The following is a 25,114-nucleotide window of genomic DNA, read 5'->3' as shown; positions in this document are numbered from 1 at the left end:
CCTGAGCCTCTTGGTTACAGCTTCCTGCAGCTGCTCAAGTTTTTGTTAAGTGAGATTCATGGGCTCTGCCCAGTCTTCTCTGGGATGCTGTACAGATGCTGCACATCCTTCTCCCCAGGCCTCTGGGGTCCTTCAATACTTTCCAAGGTGAGACCCATAAGCTGTGTCCTAGGCATCTCCACTGTCAGGGTGGTAGGCTTCAGACTTAACATCTGAGCTTGTTAGCTGCAGGTTCCCCCGTCCACTTAGGCTTTTGTTGACTCACCCACCCTTCTTCAGCCTCTTCTAACACTATATACCCGAGTTCTATGGCAGAGTATCCTGATGTTGGCCCTCTGGTCCCTGCTCCCCCAGAGAAGCCTCTTATGATGGCAGTTTTCCACTTCCTGGACAGCCCAGTGCCTGTTCCAGTCAGTCCCAGCAGTCTTGCCTCTCATGACAGACCAGTTCTGCTCCTGAGGGCTTCAGCAGGTGGTAAAGTTCTCACAATATTTGTTATCTATCCCTACTCTGAGTCTGGGGATCCTCTAGGCATGATAGTCCCATAATATCTTCTGACTCAGGTTCCTTTACCACAGGTGGTTCTGACTCCCAAGTGGCTTTTTGGGATCCTTGCCACTATTTCTTCCATCTTGATTGCTTCTTGAGTATGTGAGAACTCCCTGTAGATTTGTCTGTCTGCCCTCTTTACCCTCCCGAATGTGCTGCTGGGTTCTTTGGTTTGTGGATTCTTTTCATTCATGGAACAAATAAGGTAGATTGTTTTCACTCCATTGTCTTGCCCCTCCTGCTTAATTCACTTTTCAAAACCACAAAATGCTTCATTTCCTACCATAAGGGACTTTCAAAATTCTCTTTTATCAACGGAATGAGTTTTTCATCTGAATATTCAATATTGTACTTAATAGTTAAAACATTTTCAAATTAGGACACTTAAAAATCAAGAGTTTTAGTGTTAAATTGGTTCCAGTTTAACATTGGCCTTTTTTAATTAGGCTAGCATTAATCAAAAACAGATGTTTGGGGAAAAGATATAACACTTAAGCCTTGCCATCAATGTGAGCATTTAAGGGGAAAAAAGGGGTGTAAATCTTTTATAATAAAATCCAAGTGCTTTAACATGATGACTAAACTTCATATTTGAAAGCACTTAAATCTAGGAGTTTAAAAGTCACAGGATTAATTAGGTCACGTTTCAGAAATAATACCACAATCCAAATTTCTCACTAGTAAATCAATGATAACAGCACTCTGCAATCTAAAATTACTAAAACAAAAGACTAAATACCTTACATTTTCTTTTAGTGGTTATACATTTGGCTCCTGTATAAAGCATAAATAACAGACCCAGGATAATTTAAATCCAGGAGACTAGCCTCCAAAAAGGCCCTTCCAACCCCAAACCCATGCAAGAATACAAAGCCAAAGGGATACACTAAAAAAAAAAAAAAAAAGAAGAGATTGCTTTATTGTAACATTTATGACATTGACCCCTTGTTGACAGGAATAACCGTAATTTTGGCATATTGCACATGTCTGATGTAGGACACTGGACGCACTGGTGATAGTCTGGTCGCTGGGGTCGTTTTCTGGTCTTCCCCAACCTCAAGGCACATGTGGGCCAGTCACAGAAATTCCATTACCACTTGGTGTAGACAATTAACAAGTCTTTGGTCTTAATAAGCACCATTACAAACCCTCACATTAAGGGCATTATTATTCTAGTTTATAAATGTTTCAATGATAAAAAACCAGCACGATTACAGTATACACACACTTAATTTACATGTAATGTATGATACTCATAACTGAGATAAGCTACTGAACTAACTTTGGTTGATTGAAATGAAGTATCTGAACTGAGTACTTGTAATTTGTTTTCTAAGTTGTGTAGATATTACAGTGCATTCATAGATCTAGTTTGAAAATTTACTAGCACCAAGATATTACAAATGACCAACCTACACTTGCATTTGGAGAAGCAAAGTTTCAAAATTTGAAATAATCCATCAGGTGAAAAGCACATTCCTGCACATCTGCTGGAAGGACAGCACATTGGCACAGATGTGAGCCCCTAGGGGATCTACTCCTAGTTTTCCAGAATAGGCACATATGACCACATAGCTACACGCATGAGAAGCCTGAGGAAGTGGTTGTTTGAATTAGGTAATCACCTGTACCTTCTTCTTCTTTTTTTTTTTTTTTTGTAATACAAGAATAGTGCTTATTTATACAAATTTACTTGGTGAGAAAGATTGTACCTATGATAGGAAGATTCTGACTGGGGGGGGGGGGAATGTAATCCTACCTATCTATAGTTGTTTTTCTTTTAATTATTTGGTCTCTGGATGGTGAACTAATGAAGCAAAATCTGAATTTTCATCTTCAGATTATCGCCCAGTTCACCACTGAGGTAGTCTTTGTCATATTTGTCTTCTAGCTGATTGAGTTCTTTCTTTTTATAAAGTGGAGTACTACTGATTTGTAATGAGTAGGTTCCAGCCACTGGCTTCCTCTTTGTGAAGTGGAGGTAGCTGATCCCTTCCTTTTGGTTGATTTTAAAAAAGCCATCTTCATTTCCAGATTCAATCAAGTATCTGTTATGATTTGTCAGAGTTGTAAGGGCCGGAAGGAGTTCTAGGATTCGGACCTTGTTGCTGATATGGGAAATATTGAAGGCAAAGGTGGCAGGCTTCTCAATGTCCCAACTTGCCAGACTCACATTGGCTTCCATTTCAGATTGATCCTAGAAAGACATAAAATACGTCATGTTGTTCTCATGTGAAAGAAAAAGTGATTCAAATCCGCTAGATATGCAGATTCCAGACTCCAGTCAGACCTAGTGCATTAGAATTCCCAGGGCATCTCCCAGTAATCCAGTTCAATAAGTCTTTCTGACAATTTCAGATGCACAGTCAGGTTTGAGAGCTGCTGTTTTAATAAATTATTTTATTTCCGAGGACTTATCTCATTTCCCAAACCAAAGGAGGCAGCATGGATACTAAAAAGCAGTCTATTGCAATTTCATTCAGTGATGCAAATCATCCCCTCCTAAGGACACACCTATGGACTTACTTCCTGACTCTGATGATCTGCTAATATTCAATGCTTTTCACCTGGCTTCTTGCTTGCCTCTCTGGGACCACATGTGCTCAACTCTCTGGGCATGGAGCCAGAGGTCTGAGTGAATATCTGTGTGTTTCCGAATTTTAAGAGGCTGCAGCAGCCTTCGGCAAAGAAAGCCAGGCTGCCTGGGCTGCTTGTTGGTTTTGTCTACTGTCCAAGCTCCCTTGCGCTGCGCATGCTTCTTTTCAGAAGAGCAGCCTCTAGCTTTCAGAATGTGGCCTCCCCGTTTAGGGAGCAGTGTGTGGCTTCACTATTCTGCCCACTGCCGACCTGAATCTCAGAATTCGAATTCCTTTCGGCAGACTTCGGGTGGGTGTTTGACTTTTCTTTTTGGTGAGACAAGGGAATGAGCAAGTATGTGAAAACCTTTAAGTGACCACTCCCCAAAAAGCAGCTAGACAGACACTCCACAGAAAGCCCCACAGACTCTTGTAAATGCAGCCTACAGCTCGGGAATGTCTGGATTTTCTCCCTGGGGAGATTTTTCACACTTTGGAACACCCTTAGAGGAAACCACAGGAATCCGGAAGGTCTTTCCTTTAGGAGACTAGAGGAGAAACCCTCCGACCTACCTGGATACTGGAGACATCAGTTTCATTCGTGCTCCTCCGTTTCCTGCCCCTTTTGGGGTAGCCATTGATCTTACACTCGTAGCAAGCTTCTGGGGACAGTGAATTATCGTCCATCTCGCTGCTGGCTGCTGGCTCCGGGCTGCCTCGGCCCATGCCCATTCCAGAAACACAATGCCTGTGGCAAAAAGGAAGCGCCAGTGTTTTTCACAAGAACCAAGAGGCAGGGCTAGTGGGGCAGGGGTTGTGGTGAAGCCCCTCCCCCACGTTAGCGCGGTTCTGACCTTGCTGTACATCCACTGGATGCATGTGTCAGCGCTTGTCCCAACTGTGGGAAACTGTTTCAGCCACTCAAAACCACTGGCTTTGACTCATGAGAAGGTGGATAAACAAACCCATGCCCAGGAGAGCTCTAGTTAGGCTGTTTTTGTTTGTCTTTCAGTTATAAAGCCAAATTATGGTGTGTCTTCCATGTTTCACAAGTACCTTGTTTTGTTATTCAGAGGTCACTTGGAATGTGGATTTATCGGGCTCTTCTTTCCAAATGTGTTGAAACATTTGAGTAGTCCCTAATAAAAGTCTTTATTTTGGGGTAGAGTCTAAGTCTAGTGCTTGAGATAGTGAGACCAAAGCTATTATAAATGAGTAGACTTCTACTAGTGTGGCATAATGTAGACTAGATACTACTTTTTTTTTTTTATAGTACTTGTCTCCTCTTTATAATTCATTTTCCTGTACGCCCTTAGGATTCAAAATCTAATTCCAGCGAGCATACTATAATATTGGTCATACTTTACTGCTATTTAAAGGTTTCTACTACTTTCCTGAGTCTTGCCAGTCTGACACACTTCTTTTTCTCCGTGTTGCAATGTGAAATGTGTAGGAAGAATGAAATGGATGAAATGCCCACACTGTATGTGTACACATATCCACATAATGGTTACGTTTATGGGAAGGTATGCCACAAGTTTTCAAGGCTTTGGCTCTTTTCTCAGAACATGGTTCCGGAATTTTCATCTCCCGGGAGTCCCACTTATAAGAAATGTGACTACAGAATCCCACTGGTCAAGAGCCAGTTTGGAGTGTCACAATTTTTTTGCTGGGAAAAATGATTCTGGCACTAAAATATAAAGAATGAGTCGCCTGAGAGCCAGACCCAGACATCTGGGAATTTGCGTCCAATACTGTTGGCATTTTTGTATGCTTCCCATGAAACATTCTTTTACCTTCTAGTTTACAGAGACCCAAAATAAATCATTTGAAGTTTGTGTGTCAAGTAACCAAGGACCACTAAATTAATAATTTGGGGTGTGTGTGTGTGAATATATAACTTTAGTGGGTGTGAGAGAGAGAGTAGATGGAGTACTTAAAAGTCTATATATAAGATGTTCCTGGGTATAAAGCTAAAAGTCATGGATACCCAAGTCCAGATTAACTCAGCAGAGAAGAGATCTCAGCTTTAAAAGCTTACCACTATACTGTTAGAATAATTGAGTAAAATGTTTTTCCTGCCCCAATTGTTACATAAATATACAATTTGCTCCAATGTATAAAAAAAAATCTTTTGATGATTTGAAGTATAAAATAGAAGGCCCTAAAAGGCCCTTCAACCAAAAGGTTGTTTCTGAATTTCCAGAAGTCCGGATGTCCCATTATAAATAGCATCACTTAAAATGCCTACAAAGGTGATAAGAATTAACCAAAGGTTAAGTAATAGTATGGTTCTCTTCTAGAGTAAGGCTCTGTGTGTGTCTGTTACTGGGGTTGAAATCAGGGCTTCGTGCATTTTGAGCAGGTATCCTACCATTTGAATCATGTCAAACCTGTAGCCCTTTGTTCTTTGGTTGTTTTTTTAATAGTCTTTTTGCGTGAGCCAGCCTGTACTGTGATTTTCCTATTCATGCTTCCAGCATAGCCGGGATGACACACCACTGCGCACACCACTGTGTGTGCCCAGCTTTTTATTGGCTGAACTTTTTGCTTGAATGAATGGCCTCCATCTGATTCCCCTAATCTCAGCCTCCTGAGAAGCTAGGATTACAGGCATAAACTACCAGCTAGGAAGGTCATTTTGAGTTAAATACACATTATGAATGAGAGGGAATTGCTAGCCAAGACTAGGCAGAGTAGTGCTTACCCTTGGCCTATTCGGAAGTAACCAGGTGGACATCCACATAGGTAGCCGCCCTCTGTGTTGGAGCAGCCGTAACTGCAGGGGGCTTGTGAAGAGCCACATTCATTGATGTCTTGGCACCCCCCACTGAACTGTTCATACTGGAAGCCAGCAGGACACATGCACTTGTAGCTTCCCAAAGTGTTGTGACAGGAGGCTCCTCCACAAATGTGCGCACTGAGACATTCATTTTCATCTGCAGAAAAGCCAGAAGATACTGTATATGTGACACTGATCAGAGATTCCTCTTAGGATGCAAAGGCAGGCAGCATTGACCAAAATAGAGAGGTAAATATGTGGAAGCAGACACGGCTTCTTCTCTGTTGTCACTAAATATGGAGGATGAGGTCAAATAACTGAGCAGAAAGTACTGGAAGAGGGCATTGTAAGGAAACTCATGGAAACTAACACTAGTATGTTGTGCTCCTTGTGAAGACCCTGTAAAGAATGAGGGGCTTGTTCATCGCTAAGGTTCAGGGAAGTCGAGAAGGAATCACACAGTTCTCTGTCCCAGAAGTACTCAGAAGTCTCCAGAAGTACTCAGCAATGGAATACCTTAACAGCAGAGACCAACCATTTCCCCAGAGGCTGCTCTTTCAGCTCTATGTGCAGGATGTGCACATCTGGGGAGGGCTGATATCCTACAGGAAGTATCTGATCCATTTAGACTTCCTTTTCAGAAATCTGCAGAAGCCCCCAGATACTTGTTCATAGATGAAATAGTGCCTTCTGGCAGGTCTCCTCCCAACTCAAAACCCTTATCCAAACTAGCCACCTGCCCAGAGTGGCTGAACTGTACCTAAAGCTAAGTGTGGCTGGAAGAGATTCCGTGCAGACTTCCCCAGAAATAATTGGGGGAACCCACAAGAGAGACAGATGCTGAGGGACTGCCTACCCACAGGGACTTGCCAAGTCTGGTGTAAGAAAAAGAAATGTAACTTTAAAAAAATCAGCTTAAAGGCAGAAAACCATGAATTTCTCATTATTTCCAGCTTCTCTTTTTTTTAAATCTATTTTTGTAGACCTGCCTTAGTAGGGAAAGTTGGAAGTTTGCTGCTAAGACCCATTTTGGTTTTTCTGTTCATTTGAACACAGGTAGATGGGCCTACTTGCAATGCACAAGGCAGTGACACAAACATGAGATGCCCACTCTATGACAGGCAGACAGAATACGTGTATCACCTGCCTACAGTCCGGGGTAGGTTTCCTATTCCCTGTCTCACAAATGAAAATCTACTTTTTTTTTTTTTCTGCAGTTAGAAAATAGGTGAGTGAAAGTGAATGGCCAGAGTGTGTGTTTGTATTTATTTAGTAGTAGTCCTATTTTGCCCTGTTTTGGCTTGTCTGTGAGCTTTCCTTTGCCTATTTAGAGCCAAAAGCTCCAAAGTCCCCACCCAAGGATTCTGAGGCTATGTATGAAATTCCTGAAAGAGAAATAATGAAATGTGCCATTGTCTTTGTCCTTTTCTCCTTATTTTAAACTAGGGATAGAAAGAAACCAATACTGACCCAAGCTCCACATCCAAGAGGCAATCTGAAACACTGAGGGTGTTTCATGGGGAGGGAGAAAGCTCCTGCACTAACATCATGTTCTACCATGTCCCCATTTTTCCCCCTCTATTTGCTCCCTTGAAAACTGATCTGTGTGGAGAGAGTAAGTAGCTTTGCTTCTGTGTCCTCTATTTGGAGTGTGTTTGGACATCTATTTCCTGCTGGAGCCCTGACTAATAAATAAAGCCTACAAAGAAATAAGCAGATGAGAGGAACAGTCAGTGGACAGCTTAGATTCATCCTGCTCTTTGGGAAATAGGATCCCTGATTAGAAGTTGGTTCAAGAGCTGGGAAGGTGGCCCTGAGGTAGAGTGCTTACCTTGCATGCATGACGCCCTGGTTCAATTCCTTAGCACCACATAAGCAGAAAAAACTGGAAGTGGTACTGTGGCTCAAGTGGTAGAACACTAGCCTTGAACTGAAGAGCTGAGGGACAGTGCCCAGGCCCAGAGTTCAGGCCCCATGACCAGCAAAAACAAAAAAAAAAAAGAAGTTGGTTCATTCATTAGGTGTCTTAGTTTTAAAGCTGTCCATACCTAGACTGGACTGAGGAAAAACAAGTGCTTTCGATGGGTTCAGTGAGGCAAGAGAGGGATTTTTTTGTTAGAAGATAAATAAGTCAGGTTACATACTCTCAAAAGAAAAGCATGTGCACTTAGCTTTTTTATTAACTAATTTTTTACTAACTCATCAACACTACAACTTAGTGAACATGCTTTACACTTTCCCTGACCTGTTCCATCCTGTATACTCTAAAGTAGATGACTCTACAAGAAATTATTTTTCTATATTCTAAAATAGTTTTACTCTTCTACTTGGCACTCCAGTTGGTAAAATACCTTTTTATTTTTTTGGTCTGTCATGGGCATTAAACTTGTGGCAGTGAGCTGTCCCTGAGCTCTTTTGCTCCACCACCTTGAGTCCCAGCACCGCTTCCCATTTGTGGTGGCTGATTGGAGGCTAATTGGTGTCTCGTGGACCTTCCTGCCTGGTCTAGCAGCCTCCTGAGCAGCTAGGATTCAGGCATGAGCCACCAGCACCTGGATAATACTATTCTTTTATAGAAGGAGCATTCCCAGCTCTGAAAAACCTGGGTCTCTAGAACTAAAGGCCCCACTGACAGGATTGTATCATTTAAGGGATTAACAATAGGAAAATCCCAAATGTCATCCTCCTTTCACCAGCTTTGTCTTGGACAAAATGGACTAATTGCAAGCTGCAAGTTTCCCATCTGTTTCTAAATAGGAATGAAGTGACACCATACCCCAAACCTAGCCATGAGGAAGAGTGAGCTTCTAGCCAACTAGGAATAAGGATCCAGGCAGAGCTGGTCCAAGAGATCTGCTCTGTTTTCACAGTTCAGAGAAGCTACATTCTAGCCTTACATCATTTTCATTGGGACTTTATGAAGCCAGTTTGGTGTTTTGAGGCATTAAGAACCCTAAACTAATTTTTTTTTCTCCCCAAAGTGGTGCTGGAGAATTGAAGGCAGAACCTCTGCTGCTTGCAAGGCAAGCCTCACCCTGTGAATGCGGCTGCATCTCTTCAGACTTAATCAACATTTCTGGACTGGAGGTAAGAGGACAAGGCTTAGGACTGATGCACCTTTCCTCTTTTATATTTTTTCTCTCATAACACTAAAAACATTGCTGGGTATTGAAGTAACAAAGTCCGCTGTAGCAGAAACTAGTGACTAAAATCAGACAACTATCTCCCCAGAGTTGATAATGACCATAAGTGTTTTATTAAAACCAGACAACACTGAGAGTTGTATGGTCTACTCTTCTAGAACTAGGGTCATTCCAGCCAACCCTACATACCTCTGCAAAACTGTCATGGATCAAGTCAAGATGAGCCAGTTTTAATAAATGAAAACATGAAATGTGTTCTTTTGGAATAAGAGAAACCTTGCCATTAGAAGCACCCACTTAGGAAGTAGTAATTTTGGTAGTTTTTTGCTAAGAAGGGATCTGCACCCCAGTATGTGGCAGCTAGAAAAGGTCATGTGACCAAGCACTCAGCCTGCACTGGTGCTCTGTAGATGCTTGCTGTGAGCAGGAAAAGTTTTTAATGACACTTGAAAAAAAGATGATGTTCTTTTTTTTTTTTTTGTCAGTCATGGGGCTTGAACTCTGGGCTTGGGTGCTGTCCTTGTGCTCTTTAGCACAAGGCAAACACTATGCCACTTGAGTTATAACCCCACTTCTAGTGGTTTATTGGAGATAAGAGTCTCCCAGACTTTCCTGCCCGGGCTGGCTTTGAACCGCGATGCTCAGATCTCAGCCTCCTGAGTAGCTAACATTATAGGCGTGAGCCACTGGCACCTGGCAAAAGATGGTCTTAAAGTAAGTTAGAGGTCTTGGAGTCTAGTTCTAGGGATGTCTCAGAAGAACCAAGAACTTTATTACCTCCCCTTCCCTGGGCTTCTGGGTCCTGGGTTTGAGCTAGATGGCCTTTGCTGTCCCTCTAAACTCAATGTTTTGATTCTCTAATGTGCATGGAGTTGTTTTCCCATGACATTGTGAAATCAAAGATGGTATCATTTTTAATTTAATGAGAGTCGATTGAGCTCCCTTAATTGTCAAAAGAATTTAGCAAATCCCCGAGAAAATTCTCTGATTCTGCTGCTCACTCTCTGCCCTAGAGCTGTGTAGAGCTGAGCAGAACTACTTCTGTATCTTCAGGCTGAACATATGCTTCTGCAAAACAGCTTCTGGCTGCATGCTCTTTTTCAGTCAGAAGTAGGATTTGGTTCACCCCCAGTATGAAGAGAACTCAGGAGCGGGCTGAAGACTAGCCACGCAGTAGGGAGCGGATGAAAGCAGGAGCAAGGAATTCTAAGGATGCTTCATTCCAGACAAGACGAAGCATCCTTCATTGTAATTTTTTTTCTTAGTGTGCCATTTTTTTAAAGACACTTTCTTTCCTTTGGTTTGAATCAGGTTTGAACAATCTTAAATTACTGTGTGTTGTTTCACTTACCAGTGTAATGTTTTTGAAAGTAAGCAGGGTTTGGGTGCTGGGAAGAGAGCAGTGCATGCAGCGGAGGGGGAGATGCTACTTGCCCACACACTGGTTCCACTGGTAGTGCTGCAGGTAGCCCTGGGGACAGCTGCACCGGTAGCCTCCGATGATGTTCTGGCAGCCGTGTTGGCAGCGGTGGTTGCCCTCACACTCATCCACATCTGAAAAAAGCAGAGTCGCCTTAAAGCCACATTTATTTCCATGTCAAGATAAAAGGCAATTCTAGTTAAGAAATGTATAGATTACTATAGAAGTGTAAAAGTTAACCAGGCCAGCTGGGGAATCTAATGGCTCTCCACCCAGTGACCAGAAATCTAGCTGTTGTTTTTATTATTATTATTATTATTTTCCATTGCCATCCCATCACCCCAGGCGCTGTCCCTGGGCTCCTTTTGCTCAAGGCTAGCCTCTACCACTTGAGCCACAGAACCACATCCAGCTTTTTCTGTGATTAATTGGAGACAAGAGTCTCACAGACTTTCCTGCCCAGGCTGGCTTCGAATCACAATCCTTAGATCTCAGTCTCCTGAGTAGCTAGGATTACAGGTGTGAGCCACCAGTGCCCAGCCAGTAGCATTGTTCTTGATGACTGAGTTATTCCCTCTCAGGTTAAAGTATTCATCTAGGCAAGGCAAGTATTGCAGACACAAAGCATGGGACTCAAGGTATGGGTTCCCAAGCAAACCCTTCCCTTCCCAACTTCAGTTGAGTGCCCCCCCCCACCCACAAGATGGTGGTGAAGGTGCTGATCCTCATACAGGCCACTTCCACAGGAGCCACAGCTGGCGCTTCTACCCACCTTCACAGCTCGCACCACTCTGATCCAGGGAGAATCCCCGTTGGCATTCACAGGTGAAGCTTCCAGGTGTGTTCTGACAGACGCCTTTTGACCCACACAGGTTGATATCAGAGGTACATTCATTGTTATCTATGAGAAGCAATGGGAGAAAGGACTTAAATGCCCCAAAGGTTTCTTCAGAAAAGACCAAGTCAGTCCAGTGTTTTCTTCTGCTTACCAATGCAGGCGGTGTGGTGCTGGGTGAACCCAGGAGGACATTTGCACGTGAAACCACCAATGGTGTTCACACACAGGAACTGGCAGTTGTGCTGCTTGGTTGCACACTCATCAAGATCTGCAAGAAAAAATGGCGTTGTGCTGAGTGGACGACACAGGTCCAGAGAAGCGGCCTTTAGCCAGCTGTGCCATGTCTCCAGCAACCCTGGCCAGAACAGAGCCTGCGAATGGATAAGTACCACTCTGTGAACAAAAGTTTCAATTTAGAACACAAAGAAAACTAAGTGGTTCTTTTTGGGACCTAAGGATAGCCCAGTTCCCTTAAGTTTGAGAAAAGTAGTTTGAAAACCGGTTGTTGGGAAATTTAAAAATTTTAAAACCCATTATCAACTGAAATGAAAAACTGAAGGAAAAGTCTAAAAGCTAAGAACACTCAAAGCCACATTTAGTATTTATCAAATATAATTTCTCATTGCTACAAAATCTTCTACTGTAATCAGGTCCCTGTCCTTATACTGCCATCACTTTCTGGGCCTATTTTTAACTCCAGTGTTCATTAAAAATACCAAGACAGCCGAGTGCTGGTGACTCATGCCTGTAATTCTAGCTACTCAGGAGGCTAAGACCTGAGGATTGTGGTTCAAAGCCAGCTTGGGCAGGAAAGTTCCAGTGAGACTCTTACCTCCAATTAACCACCAGAAAATCAGAAGTGACTCGAGCACTTGCCTTGAGCTGAAGAGCTCAGGGACAGTGCCCAGGCCCAGAGTTCAAGCCCCACAATCCAAAAAAAAAAAACAAAAAACGTAGTAGCTCAAGTGGTAGAGCACCTGCATTAAGCAGAAAAGCTCAGGGACCATGCTTAGGCCCAGAATGGTAGCTCCAGGACAGGCAAGCTCCCCACTCACCCAGGAAAGAAGAAAAAAGACATACAAAGTATGTTGTAGCTTTTAGCTGATTTTTCCTTTTGGATAATACTAGGATTTGCACTCATTCTACCACTTAAGCAAAATACCGCCCCCCCTTTTTTTTTTGCCGGTCGTGGGGCTTGTACTGTGGACCTGGGCGCTGTCCGTGTTCTTCAGCTCAAGGCGAGCGCTCTACCGCTTGAGCCACAGTGCCACTTCTGGTTTTCTAGTGGTTTATTGGAGATGAGTCTCATGGACTTTCCTGCCTGGGCTGGCTTTGAACCATGATCCTCAGATCTCAGACTCCTGAGTAACTAGGATTATAGGCGTGAGCCACCAGCGCCCAGCCCCCCCCCTTTTTTTCTGGCATATTTTTCATACACAGTGTCACTTTTTGTAGCAGATGACCTCAGATTGCAATCCTCCATGCCTCCCATGTAACCAAGTTACAGGCATGCACCATGCACTTGGCATGAATTTTAACAGTAATTTTAAAATAGTGTATTGAGGGAGTGTTTTACCATAAATTCAGTTACCACGCACATATCACACAGAAGAGTACATACCTGCAGATTGGTGTTAAGATGTACTAGTGATGTAATTTGCTTCACAGTGCCCTTATGCACAGGACATCTGAGAAAACCTCCTATGGCCATCTCAGTGCTCGCTTTCCTGAAGACGGAGCCTGTCCTCTATTGTCCCCTGCTGACAAGCTGTCTGATGTTCTACTCTGAGTCTGTGACTAACTTCCCCTCTCCAGGACCCTAGAAGCTTTGCTATAGCATCTTCATATCTTTATAGAAGGTCACCTGAGACAGGTGAGGGTATTTGATGATATAAACATGGTACATTATAGACAGCAACACTTGCTCTTCTCACCTCTCAGAATGTCTTCTTTTATCTTTTTTATTATATAACTTAGTAATTGTACAAATCAATAGGTTTCACTGTGGCATTTCTATACATTCAAATATCTTGCTTTGATTGTTTTTCTCCTTATATGGACCCCACATTTCTCTAGGGCTTCTCTCCATTTCAGTATACACATAACTGCACCACTTATTTCCATATTTAGTCATATATGCCAAGAATGTTGGGTAAAAGACAAGGATTTACATTATAAATAGATGTGTTAAGCAATCACATAATTGCTTTCTGTACTCCTAATACCTCCTAAGAGCATAGTATGGAGCTTCCTGAACATTGTGGAGTAAGAATGCACTTCAGATAGTTAGAATTTTTTTAGTAGATCTCTCAGCTTCCTTTCCTTAAAGATTATTTAGAAGCCTTCAACAGTTGTCTCCTTTACATTACTTCCAGAAGACACAGGAAAGGGGTCAGGATCTCCTTGTTACTGTTCCCCATGTCTTTTCTTTCAGCTCTTTACCCTCCCTTACTTTTCTGGTTTATCCAAAGTTTCATGATAGAACACTTTCTCCAAATCCCTCATTTTCTCAGCTGATCTTTATGAAGTTCTTACTATCAAGCAAGCTGTTGAGGAATAAGTGTACACTGAAAGAATTTTGCAGAGGGTATAATTTATAGTTAAGGAAAGACTTCTGTTCAAAGTTTTGCTGTTTCCATCAAAATTCTGGGTGATGTTTATGTCTCTTAGAAGGCAGGAATAGTCTTACTTCGTAGACACAGTCTTTAATTAGTTAGGCACAGTGTCTTCTCGGATTGTAGAACTAATTATCCTGAGGCTAGAGTCTACATCACAACTGTGTGGGCCATGTCTTCATGGGACTACACATTTGTTACATCCAATCAGCCTTGGCTGGGGCGGCATGCACACTGGATCACTGCCGCCCCTGGTTCTCTGCAGCCTCCTGGTGTCAGCTCCCTCTTTTGGGGACCCACTTCCTACACCGGCTCTCACCTCAGGGAAGAACCTCTTTTGTAACGGATCTCCAAGCTCATCTGTGGATTCCTCACAGGTACAAGGACTGACAGGTGAATGGGCAAAGACAATTCTACTTTGCCTACCTTTGCAGCTCCTTCCATCATCTTGCAGAATGTAGCCTTTTGGACAGGAACACTGGTAGCTCCCTTCTGTGTTTTTGCAGATAAAATTACAGGGTTTGGGAGCCTGGTTGCACTCGTTCAAATCTATGATTGAAGAGACAGTGATTTCCATCTAAAAGGATGCTTCAATGCCCAAAGTCCACTGTGAGAGTTTAACAAAAAACTTTAGTATTCCATCATTGTTTTATGTTTTCTATGAAATTGTGTATGTATTTTAGATGATTAGCTTGAAGGGTTCCCCTGCCCCCATAGCTGATCTTTCTACTTAAAGGGAAAAACCATGAGAAAGAGGGTACTTACCCACACAAGCTGTTCCAGTAATATCCGGCGTGTACCCAGTTTTACAAATGCAGTGATAGGATCCTCTATCGTTGACACATTCCCCATTGCGGCAAACATCATGAATAACCTTGCATTCATCAATATCTAGACAAGTTGATATAAATTAAGGTATTATAAAATAGACAACATTAAGCAATTCTGACAGTGTGTGTTAGTATACTACAGATCTAACACTAAACCAAAGGCATGACAACATACATTTTGTATGCTGTGGTAGTAATGAAACTGAAAGAGGGCTGGGAAGGTGGCTCAGTGGTAGAGCGCTTGCCTTGCATGCCTGAGGCCCTGGGTTCGATTCCTCAGCACCACATAAGCAAAAAGAAAAAAACCGGAAGTGGCGCTGTGGCTCAAGTGGTAGAGTGCTAGCCTTGAGCTGAAGGGCTCAGGGACAGCGCCCAGGCCCAGAGTTCAGGCCCCACGACCGGACCCAAAAAAAAAAAAAAGAAACTGAAAGGCCACATGGTAATACCTTTACCAGGATGGTAGCACAAACTAATCAGGCTACGGGAAAATTGAAGAAAGACTGGTCTTCTAAATTTTGTATTTTTCTCTTCTAGGGCCAATAGAGAACACCCCCCCCCCCATGGAGACACATTTGGCCTTATGCTCTGCTCAGGCTATGAAGCTCGCCTCCTGCTGAGTTCGCATAATCAAGTCACAGCAAGGGATCCTTATCTAATATTGCATCTTCAAAATAAGGAAAGCTCTCTGTGTTTGAAGTTAATCCTGGAAAATACCAAATTACATAATATTGCGGAAATGGAACATCTTTTCTTTGATGAAAAAGGAAATGAATTGGGGCTTTGGGTAGACAGAGACTGGATTTTGCCACCTAGTAAGAGAGACAGACCCTTATTCTTGGCCCCACCACTGAGAAGTAGTATTTGGCCAGTGTACTGTTTAGCATTAAAACTACTGTCTTCCACCTCTCTGACCCAGGGATCTCCTTGCTTGGGAGGGGGCCAATACGAGTAGTTTACACATGCCCTATCAGCCCTTGCTTTGCCAAATGACCATTTTATATCAACATCCGGGTCTGCCTGACCTTTTCAAGTTTATCCTGAAGTGCAACTTAGCACATTCTCACTGTTCTCAGGAAATGAGTCTTCCACCATCTTATTTTTACATCCTCCAAAGCAGCAAAAATTGCTTCTGGCCACTCCATTTTATCTGTCCACTGCTGCCTCCCTCCTTCCATACCCTATTCTGTTATCCTGCCTTCAAGCATATCTTTTTAACCTCCTTATTTCAAATAATTCTCTCCCAAGGAACCTAAAAAGAAAACAGTAACAAAAACCCTCCTCATTTCTTTTCTCAGTCCTTTTATGAACTAAAACCTAATTTGGATTACTATTGATAAGCAGGGAAATCACACTAGGCCTGGAGGTCTTCATTACCCAGCCGGCCTTCTCATCCTTTTACTTTCTTTGCTTTTTCAGATGGAATTGTGTTAAACTGAAGGATACCAGCATTATTATAGGTCTTCAATGTAGTATGCTTTAGCTAATGTTCTAAGTTAAATACCTACAGGTAAACTAGAATCCAATGAATCTAATAGTTGGTTCAAGATGTAGCTAAAGAATCTTGCTGTAAGACCAATAATGGACTTACAGCAAACTTTTGTTTCAAAAGCCTGAAGGAGCAGGGAAGAGGCAGGGACCAGGCCCATACAGCCACAGACCCAAGGACACGTTGACATGTGGCCTTGAAGGTCTAACAACAGAATAATGGATTTTTTTTTCCAATCCCAGCTATACAGCTCTATGTAAGCTCACTTTGTAGAGTCTTGTTTTTATAGCAAAACTCACACTAGTCATAAGTGACAACAAACAGAGTACCTGCTCCATTGGTCATGAATCCTCGGCCATGGGGGCAGAGTTTCTTGAAAGCCACAGTGCCCTGGAAAGGGCAGATCTCACAGTGCGGGCCCCAGCCCCTCCCTCCATCGCAGCAGCATTCAGACTTGGTGACAGGGTTTCTGTTGCTTGAGCCGATCTGACACATATTTTGCAGCACTTCCGTGAAGCAGTACCCTTCTCGATTGTCTAGAGAGGGGACATTGAATGAAAAAGAGGATCTTAGGAAATGTTAGGAGCATGACTAAATTTGGCCAGATCAAAAAAAACAAAAGATTGTAACACTTTACCCTGGATGAGAAGGAGCGAGAAGGGAAAGCTGGAAGCAGCAGTAAGAGAGAAAGGGTGCCGTCTGAGGGAAACAAGACAAGAGATTCAGTAAGCTGGCAGAGAGGCATTGGCTTAGAAAAGCTCTGACTGTGCACCCACACACGTGGGGAAATCATCCTAACAGTCACGCTGGGGTGGGGGGGCGCAGAGCAGCATAAGGGAACAGATCCTGATCACCAACAGGCAGCCAAGAAATTCTGGGCAAGTGATTTTGATCAGCAGAGGAAGAATTTAGCTGCAGGGTGGTACTAAACCCGAGGGAGAGTAAATTACTAAGTCATCTCTATAGGCATTTTTTTTTTTTCCTTCCTCACATTTTGACATCTATTTCAAATCCAAGATCTGGGTTTCAGCACATTTGTTTGCCCCAAATTGTAGCTTTTGGAGTCATGTGCACTTGTATGTCAAATGAGCCGGGGAATTTTTACATTAATATTTTATGTGTGTAGCAATTACTTTGCGTCAAGGCATAATTATGGAGGAAACAGGAAAAGGTGCGCTAAATCTCTAGCAAAAGTAGACACTCTTTCCAGCTTTGACCCTTAAATTACTATTTCAAGATGTGTGCACGTAAATTTTACAAAAACAAGAATGCCCCTGCTCTACTCACCGAGGCACTCGTCCTGGGCGGGGCTGGCTGTGAACCCGTCATTGCACTCACAGGTGTAGCTCCCTCTTGTGTTGATGCAGCGCCCATTTTCACAGATTCCCGGCTTGGTCTGACATTCATTTTCATCTGAGAGGTTCCATTGAAGGATAGAAAACAGAAGCAGTTATCTAACCGTTTGTAGAAGGATTTGATTGCTCTTTTTCTCCTTCTATCTATCTCAATTTAATTTGTAAATAGGTAAATCTATTCACAATCCCCCTCCCTTCTCTCTTCCTCAGCCACACCAGAGTCCTCTGTGGAACGTGACCCCACGGCAGGTGAGCGGCCCTTCCAGGGAGTAAGCACACACACGGGCATGTGTGCGAACCTCTGCTCCTTGAAAGGCATAGTGGATAACATTTTGATGCCCTTGGTTCTCAGTTAATTGAATTTTTGTTATCAGATCATATGGAGGTTCCCAAACATTTATTTAGTGAAGGTGAAAAAGTTAGGGTTTGAAGTCTTGTTAAAAGTTAGAGTTTGAAGTCTTGTTAGAGTAAGTGTTGACCTGGGGCATCTGTCTAGACTTCATATTCAATATAGATTATTTGTAATAGCTCAAAAGAATTAAATAGTAAACCATAATTCAATTTCCCAGGTTAAAAGAAAAACTAAACTAGCTGGAGATTCTGAGTCATCCAGTGGTTGTCTAGAAGGGTAACTTTCCTCGTGTTCTTCCTCATTTAAAACCGGCTAGGATTGAGAATGCAGCTCAGTGGTAGAGTGCTCACCTAGCATGCATGAAGTGCTGGGTTCGATTCCTCAGTACCACATACACAGAAAAAGCCAGAAGTACCGCTGAGTAGTAAGAGTTGCTAACCTTGAGCAAAAGAGTCTTAAGGACAGTGGCTAGGCCCTGAGTTCAAGCCCAAGAACTGGCAAAAAAAAAAAAAATCACAAACACAAAAAGCTTAGCTCCCTGACACTGAGGTCTCCTAGGGGAGGTAGAGGGCTGACAGGAAGGCACCGCCACACCAAGCTGCTTCCTGTTGAGGCGACTGGCCAGCCTTAGAGTGTGGTCCTCCCATCGTTTATCTAGGATTGCAGGCCTGAGTTACTGTGCTTTAATATTTCCATTCACAACAGGTGGCAGGCTGGTGTGCTAGATTTGATCTGTTGGCTGTCACTTGCCATAAAGGAAAATAACAGAGGAAAGGCATGGTGTTCCAGTCATGGCATCAAAAGGGGCCAACAACAAAGGGGCAGGGGAGCTCAGAGGAAGAACATAGCATTGCTCTTGGACTTCATACATAATTAAGAGGAAGGGGTCTCCATTGAAAGTTGTGACATGACGTTAGAAAGGTAAAAAGACTCTGGTCCAGAACTCAACCCAGGCTGCCTGTTCCCCCATCACATCCAACTCAACCCTTCGCGCAAGCTCGTCTTACCCACACAGCCTTCTCCGTCAGGTCTCCGCTGGTACCCAGGTCCACAGATGCACATGTAGGTGCCAATGAGGTTCTTGCATTCCATTTGTTTCTCAGTACAGTCATGTTTTCCCTCCTCACACTCATCCTCATCTGTAAAGGATGCATAAGCACAATTTAGAAAACAAACTGCATTAAATACCTACCTTTTCATATAAAATGGAAGTAACCAGTTTTCATCTATGTTTTCAGCGTTGAACTTCTGTATCAAGCATTGACCGCTTAACAAAGTGTACTAACCACCTTCGAACCTGACAAATTGTTCCTAACCATTTGATCATCTCTTCCACAGCCTGATTCTAGTCATACCTTTCACTTAGTACTTTCTTTACTTTTTCTTCTCCTTTGTTTGAAGCATTTCCAATTCTTTACTATTGATATTTACTGATATTTCATAACAAGGACAAAAGCATAATCACAGTATCTCATAACAAGAGCATGATAGATTATACAGTCATTATAATTAATTAAACATGGTAGTGAGCATTATATATTAGAATAATCATTGAATGAGGAAAGCTTGGTTATTATACTTTGATGAGAAGACAGCACGCACAGGTATCTTACTCCCCACTGGATTTTCCCTCCATTTCATTTTCCCTGGGTTAGCTGGTTCTTCCTCACTCTTTACTGTCCAGCATTTCCCTTATATATGTTCTAAGGTGAGAAATTTGGTCTTTCCCCACATGAGATCAGGACACCTCCACACCTTCAAGCAAAACAATGCATAAGCCATCGTGTATTTGCATTTCAAGGTTGGCCAAGAAGGCCAGCCCCACAAGTACACAAGTTCATAAATAGTCCAGTCCAGAGCTCTGGGATTTGTCAGTGTTTGACAAGCATTCCTAGTGGAAATGGTTTAATACAATAGATTTCATTGTTACCCAATTCTTGGCAAATGGGATTTCCTCTCTTTTCATTCTCCTATACCCCTTGATTTGTATTCTCAGGGATATACATATAGACATGTATCTAGATTGAAATATTGCTGGATATATGTAGATAGCTATAGATAGAATCCCACACAGTTTTTTTTAAATCATACATATTATAATTATCCTTTGTCCTTTTTCTCACCCTCTTCATACTGAACTTCACAACGGAGGGAAATGCCTTTATAAAAAAAAATTATGTTCACTCAAATGATGTAATTCCTCAGAAAGGCAAAGTCAAAGCTGAATCAAATAAACACCAGGAGTTGGGTACTTGAAAGGGGTGGGGTGGAGCCAAAGGAAGAGGAGTGAGAGAGGGGAGGAAAATGCAGTCAAGAATTCAATGTGTATCCTACAGAGTTAAGGAAAGTGAGGGAAGGGATGAGTGAGAATATTGAAAGGGGTGACACTGATCAAGACACAGTCATAAACTGCTTGGTTGACTGGCACATCTTAGGCTCGTGATGCACATCCACAGTGGACACTCAGCCTAACAGCCGTCTACCTATGATTAGCAGTGAATTGCCTGCAGACTAAACGTGTTCATATGTTCCCCAGTCCCTAGCCCTTCCTGTGTTGTGGTAATTTGTGAGCAACATGTGTTAGCATACAGAGAGGTTGGTCTTCCTTGGGTGAGTTTTGTCCTGGGCGTCTCACCTTTGCACATCCTCCTGTCTTCTCTGAGAACATATCCAGCAGGACATTTGCATTCATATGACCCATACGTGTTTACACACCTGAAGGCACAGAGCAGAGGATTCTGGGCACATTCATTTATATCTGCAGCAGAAGAAAGAAAATAAAGGATTATGTATGTCAACAACAAAAGAGAAACTCATTTTGCAAATACGTATGAACTAAACCTCCTTCTTCCAGGAAATTATGACCTAAGTTGGTTATTTTTGGTATAACGGTGACCATATATTCTGATTTTTTTCCCAGCACAGCTCCAGTATAGGTTTGCTCTCCTGGTGTAGTGACGAGTGGTTATTTAGGTAGATGAAAAATTACAGGTCACTCTATAAGAACTTTTATGAAATTCTTGTTTGGAAGACTCAGGTTGACTATTTCCCACTCATTGTCCAGTACACGGAATGGGATCATTTTCTGCCTCCTTCAGCCTAAACTCACCATCATGGTCAGAACAGAAGCTATACCCCTCTGGAACACTCCCACCTTCCCTCCCCATGCAAAGAGGCTCCTGTGAGGTAGTAATGTTTTCCCTAAACAAATAGTGTTCTGTGTCATTCTATACTTTCAGAGAAACCTAGTCCACCCAGACCCCTGAGTTCTATCCCTAAACTGGCTGGGAATGGTGTTAGAATTAAGGGCAAAGGTGATTCCGGCAGATTTTGTGATTTAGAACCTGCAGATTATATTCTGGAAAAGCAGCATTAACCCTTTGGTACCACCTTGGTCTTGTTGCTCCCCAAAGATTACTGATGCTGACTGAACACTGGTAGAAACCCATCGCTCTGATGAGAGTTCCTTTTAATACTTTGCCCGTCTACCCTCATCATCATGTTCTTTAGTCTACCCTGAGAAACTTGGATCCACCATAACCAAGCTATCTTTTTTTTCCCCCCTCAGCAAGGCAAAATTTCTTCTGCAGAAGAGTATATATCTCAAACTGTAGAGAAGAAATAATGGAATAACCCACCAAACTCAGATTTTTTTTTCTATTTAATCTGAGTGGTTTTTAATGCTAAATACTGTAATCAGCCAACGTTCCCATGACCAGGACAGGTTACTGACTGTTGTGTTGCTTGCAGCGCTTACCTTCACATGTCATCATTGGACCCGGCTCAAATCCCTCCTCACAGGTACATTCGAAACCTCCAATCACATTCTTGCAGGTCCCATTTCCACAAGGATTGCCCACAGAACATTCGTCAGTATCTGTATATCCAAAACAAGATGCATTGAGAAAAAGTAGACACTTGGGCAGAGAGACTGGTGCTTGCTCTGTCAGAGTACTTTAATCTGTAACTAGATAGAGTTCCCAGTCTATTCTTGCAAGAAAGGAATGCGCGTGTCTTATCACAGGCTCATGGCTGGAGTTTGACTTCCTCAAAGGTAGTGACAAACTAGAACTTCTAGCCTGCTACGAACGTTTTCTAGTACCTGAGAGGAGATGCTCTAGTGGTTTAAAACATGGCTTCTATGAACAGCCAGAAGTTTCTGCTTGTTAAAGACAGAAATATAGCTCCAGTTTAGCTCTACATTACATCATTCTGCAAGAAGCTTTAAATATGATGGATTCTTTCCAGATATAAAATTGAAGACTAAACTTACTGCAAAACAAGAGACCAGAGGTTAAGAAAAATTAATGCACTGGATAAAATCAAGATTCAAGTTGATTTTGTTGATTCTGTTAAGACCAGATGGTTTACATTAGACAGAAGAAAGGCTAGGGGAAAAAATACGTTTAGGATATGACCTCTCTGAAGAACTGTGGAAATAGAACACACCTCAGCAAGGAGACATAGCTAGATACATATTTAGATGAGGCTTCCAACACATCTCTTGGACCACTTACTGTGCTGAAGCTGACACATCTCAGGACAGAATTTGTTTTCAGAAATAATATTTTTATTTCAGCTGTCTAAAGCTTGGGAGAGGAGTGGTCTATGGTGAAGAGTTACATATTACTTTGGGGTCCTGAAGTCAAAGAAGAAGGTATGGAGAGAACCCCGGACAAGGAGGCTCAACATGCATGAGCATGCATGAGAAAATGGTGACAGATCTGCTCTTTTTTGGCTGCTGTTAAATCATACTGCACGGTCAAGGTTATTTATGTAATATGTTATTAAAAATCACAATGTCACTGAACATTAGGGCTATAAGTGAAACTGGGAATGAGTTGAATCATCTGCATGGTATTACATCCCAAGACCCAGGAAGAATAAGCTTGCACAGCAACCGCCGACACTAGGATTCTCACTTGGATTCCTTGTATGAAAAGAGCACTTTTAAATTTGTACAGATAGATCCTCAGTATCTATGCCACAATCCACATTACATCAGAATTACTTACAAATTCGTAGATAAAGGAGCTAAGTCTGTCTTAGGAGAGACACATATTTTTTTTTTTGGGGGGGGGTGTTGGTCGTGGGCTTGAACTCTGGGCCTGGGCGCTGTCCCTCAGCTCTTCAGCTCAAAGTGAGCGCTCTACCACTTGAGCCACAGCGCCACTTCCGGTTTTCTGGTGGTTTATTGGAGGTGAGAGTCTCACGGACTTTCCTCCCTGGGCTGGCTTTGAATTGTGATCCTCAGATCTCAGCCTCCTGAGTAGCTAGGATTACAGGCATGAGCCACCAGCACCCGGCTGACATTTATAATTTTTTAAGATACTAAGTATAGGGCCTTTCATATTTCAAAATGTTCAGATAAATTCACACTTTATATACTAACAGAATAAGATTGTGACTAACGGTGGTTTTTGGAGGGGTGAGGCGGAGGACAGTACTGGGGTTTGAATTTGAGTCCCTGTGCTTTCTAGCCAAGTGCTCGACCCCTTGAGCACTTACCTCCAGTCCACCATATATAATTTTTGAACATTTCACAAATACTTCCATTATGTGCTATCCCTTTCCATCTCTCTCATTTTTTTTCTGGAAGCACTAAGGTTTGAACTCAGGGCTTCACACTTGCTAGGTCGGTGGTCAACTACTTGGGCCATGCTTCTAGCCCTGCTTTTTGCAGGTTACTTTAGAGGAGGAGCCTAACCATCTCCTGCACTCCTAGCCTTACATAAACCTTGATCCTCTAGATCTCAGCCTCTTGATAGCCACGATTATACTGACCACCCATGCCCAGCCACATCTGTATTTCTGTCCAGTGTCTGTCTTCCCTACTCTCGGAGGTCTGTGGAAGGAAGGCCCTTTTCTGCTTAGCTAACTGCAGCAGCACCATACCTGGCAGCGCGTGGTGATTCCGCTACTATTCTAGATGGAGGATACATATGTGGATGGGCAACATTCAAAGTCTTGTCTTGGTAGCTATACTTTCTAGCGAAAATGCCATGTAGTCTTCATTTATAAAACCCTTGCGGAAGAAATAGCCTCATTACTCACCCACACATTCGTTTCCTTCTAGAATATAACCGAAGGGACACTCGCAGCGATAGGAGCCATCTGTGTTGATGCACTGGCCGTGTTTACAGACATCTGGTTCTTTGCATTCATCCATATCTTAATTAAGGAAAGATCAAACTGTGAGTAAACCAGGTAATTTTCCTAAGGCAACGATAAAGGGTGGTCATGTAAGCGCTCAGTAAATAGCTGCTGTCCACATCTAAATGAAGAGAGCATCGGGATGAAATGAAAGGGAGCTTGATGTTTCTAGGTAGAGCTACAGAAAGGAGAACCAGTGGAGAAAAACAAAGAAGAGGCCAAGAACACTAGGACAAGTTGGGAAGCAGCTCGGGCTACTCACCCACGGCCGAGTCGTCCGGTCCCACGATGATCCCGCTCCCGTAGGGGCAGATCTGGCGGAAGGCCTCTGCAGTGGACACAGGTGCGCATTAGTAGGTCATCCTCGGGGGGGGGGGGCAGTTAGGCAGAGTCTCCACCTCAGCTCTCTATGGCAGCCTAGTGACCCACCACATGCTGGCTAGGGGGAGGAATAATGAACGGGACAAGCCCAGAATCTGTGGGGGTACAGGGGGGTCACCAAGTCTCCCAGAGGTGGTATCTGCTCCTTGGGCAGCTAGCTGTTTCATATCTAGGAACAAGCCCGCTACCTAGGGCCTGAGGTGAAGCCACGGTTAAGGAGCATTCTGATTAGATTCACAATGAAGTGGAAGGCCCAGACTGTCAGAGCAGCCATGGAAGGAGAGCGCGGCATTGCACGTACCGTCGGGTTCGGTGGGGCACAGCTCACAGGGGTCTCCCCAGCCTTCTCCCTTCAAGGCGCAGCAGCACTCCTGCTTGGAGTGATTCCTGGATTTGGGGGATGAGCACTTTCCTCCTTCGAACTTAGCGTAGCAGTAGCTCATTCGCAGATCTGCAACACAGAGTCATGACACCTCCCATCACTTTCCTGCTGAATCCCTGTTGTCTAACCACCCTGGGAAACAACCTGCGGGGTCACGCGTGTTCTCTTCCTTACCACAGCAACACCCGTTCAGTGACTGCAGTAGTCTAAGGGCGTTAAACGGATGAGTCAGATCCCATGAAGGCATTTATG

At 43.1% G+C, this 25,114-nt stretch overlaps 1 protein-coding gene and 1 long non-coding RNA gene across 7 annotated transcripts in view; one reads left to right on the top strand and one right to left on the bottom strand.

Moving 5' to 3' along the window:
* Positions 1–1,431: 1,431 nt before the first annotated feature.
* Fbn1 (fibrillin 1) overlaps positions 1,432–25,114 on the bottom strand; it is a 203,474-nt gene continuing 179,791 nt past the window's right edge. Inside the window, exons 51-66 of one of the 2 annotated variants that reach the window (XM_070026602.1) lie at positions 24,782–24,931; positions 24,362–24,427; positions 24,001–24,117; positions 21,704–21,823; positions 20,582–20,704; positions 18,954–19,085; positions 17,527–17,652; positions 16,569–16,775; positions 14,689–14,814; positions 14,350–14,472; positions 11,460–11,576; positions 11,243–11,371; positions 10,485–10,604; positions 5,833–6,064; positions 3,699–3,873; positions 1,432–2,746 (exon numbers count right to left, since the gene is read on the bottom strand). In XM_070026602.1, coding sequence (XP_069882703.1) covers positions 2,357–2,746; positions 3,699–3,873; positions 5,833–6,064; positions 10,485–10,604; positions 11,243–11,371; positions 11,460–11,576; positions 14,350–14,472; positions 14,689–14,814; positions 16,569–16,775; positions 17,527–17,652; positions 18,954–19,085; positions 20,582–20,704; positions 21,704–21,823; positions 24,001–24,117; positions 24,362–24,427; positions 24,782–24,931 — 2,453 coding nt within the window. In that variant the 3' untranslated portion in view covers positions 1,432–2,356. Of the gene's footprint in view, positions 2,747–3,698; positions 3,874–5,832; positions 6,065–10,484; positions 10,605–11,242; positions 11,372–11,459; positions 11,577–14,349; positions 14,473–14,688; positions 14,815–16,568; positions 16,776–16,876; positions 16,939–17,526; positions 17,653–18,953; positions 19,086–20,581; positions 20,705–21,703; positions 21,824–24,000; positions 24,118–24,361; positions 24,428–24,781; positions 24,932–25,114 lie in introns of those variants that run through there. The other variant, XM_070026603.1, reaches the window with a different exon arrangement.
* Positions 17,647–24,788, top strand: LOC138830170 (uncharacterized). Of its 5 annotated transcripts, XR_011372892.1 has the most exons (5): positions 17,647–17,843; positions 22,526–22,603; positions 24,023–24,153; positions 24,272–24,442; positions 24,654–24,788. It is a non-coding gene; the product is annotated as an uncharacterized lncRNA (long non-coding RNA). The 5 variants fall into 5 exon arrangements; XR_011372894.1 differs by lacking the exon at positions 22,526–22,603; XR_011372895.1 differs by lacking the exon at positions 17,647–17,843 and having other exon boundaries at positions 21,818–22,603; positions 24,023–24,140.

The sequence above is a fragment of the Dipodomys merriami genome, unplaced genomic scaffold, assembly GCF_024711535.1.
Source record: "Dipodomys merriami isolate MVZ:Mamm:240054 unplaced genomic scaffold, mDipMer1.0.p SCAF_185, whole genome shotgun sequence".
NCBI lineage: Eukaryota > Metazoa > Chordata > Mammalia > Rodentia > Heteromyidae > Dipodomys > Dipodomys merriami.
The sequence above is the reverse complement of the archived record's forward strand: the minus strand, read 5'-3'. Positions and strand labels throughout refer to the sequence as shown.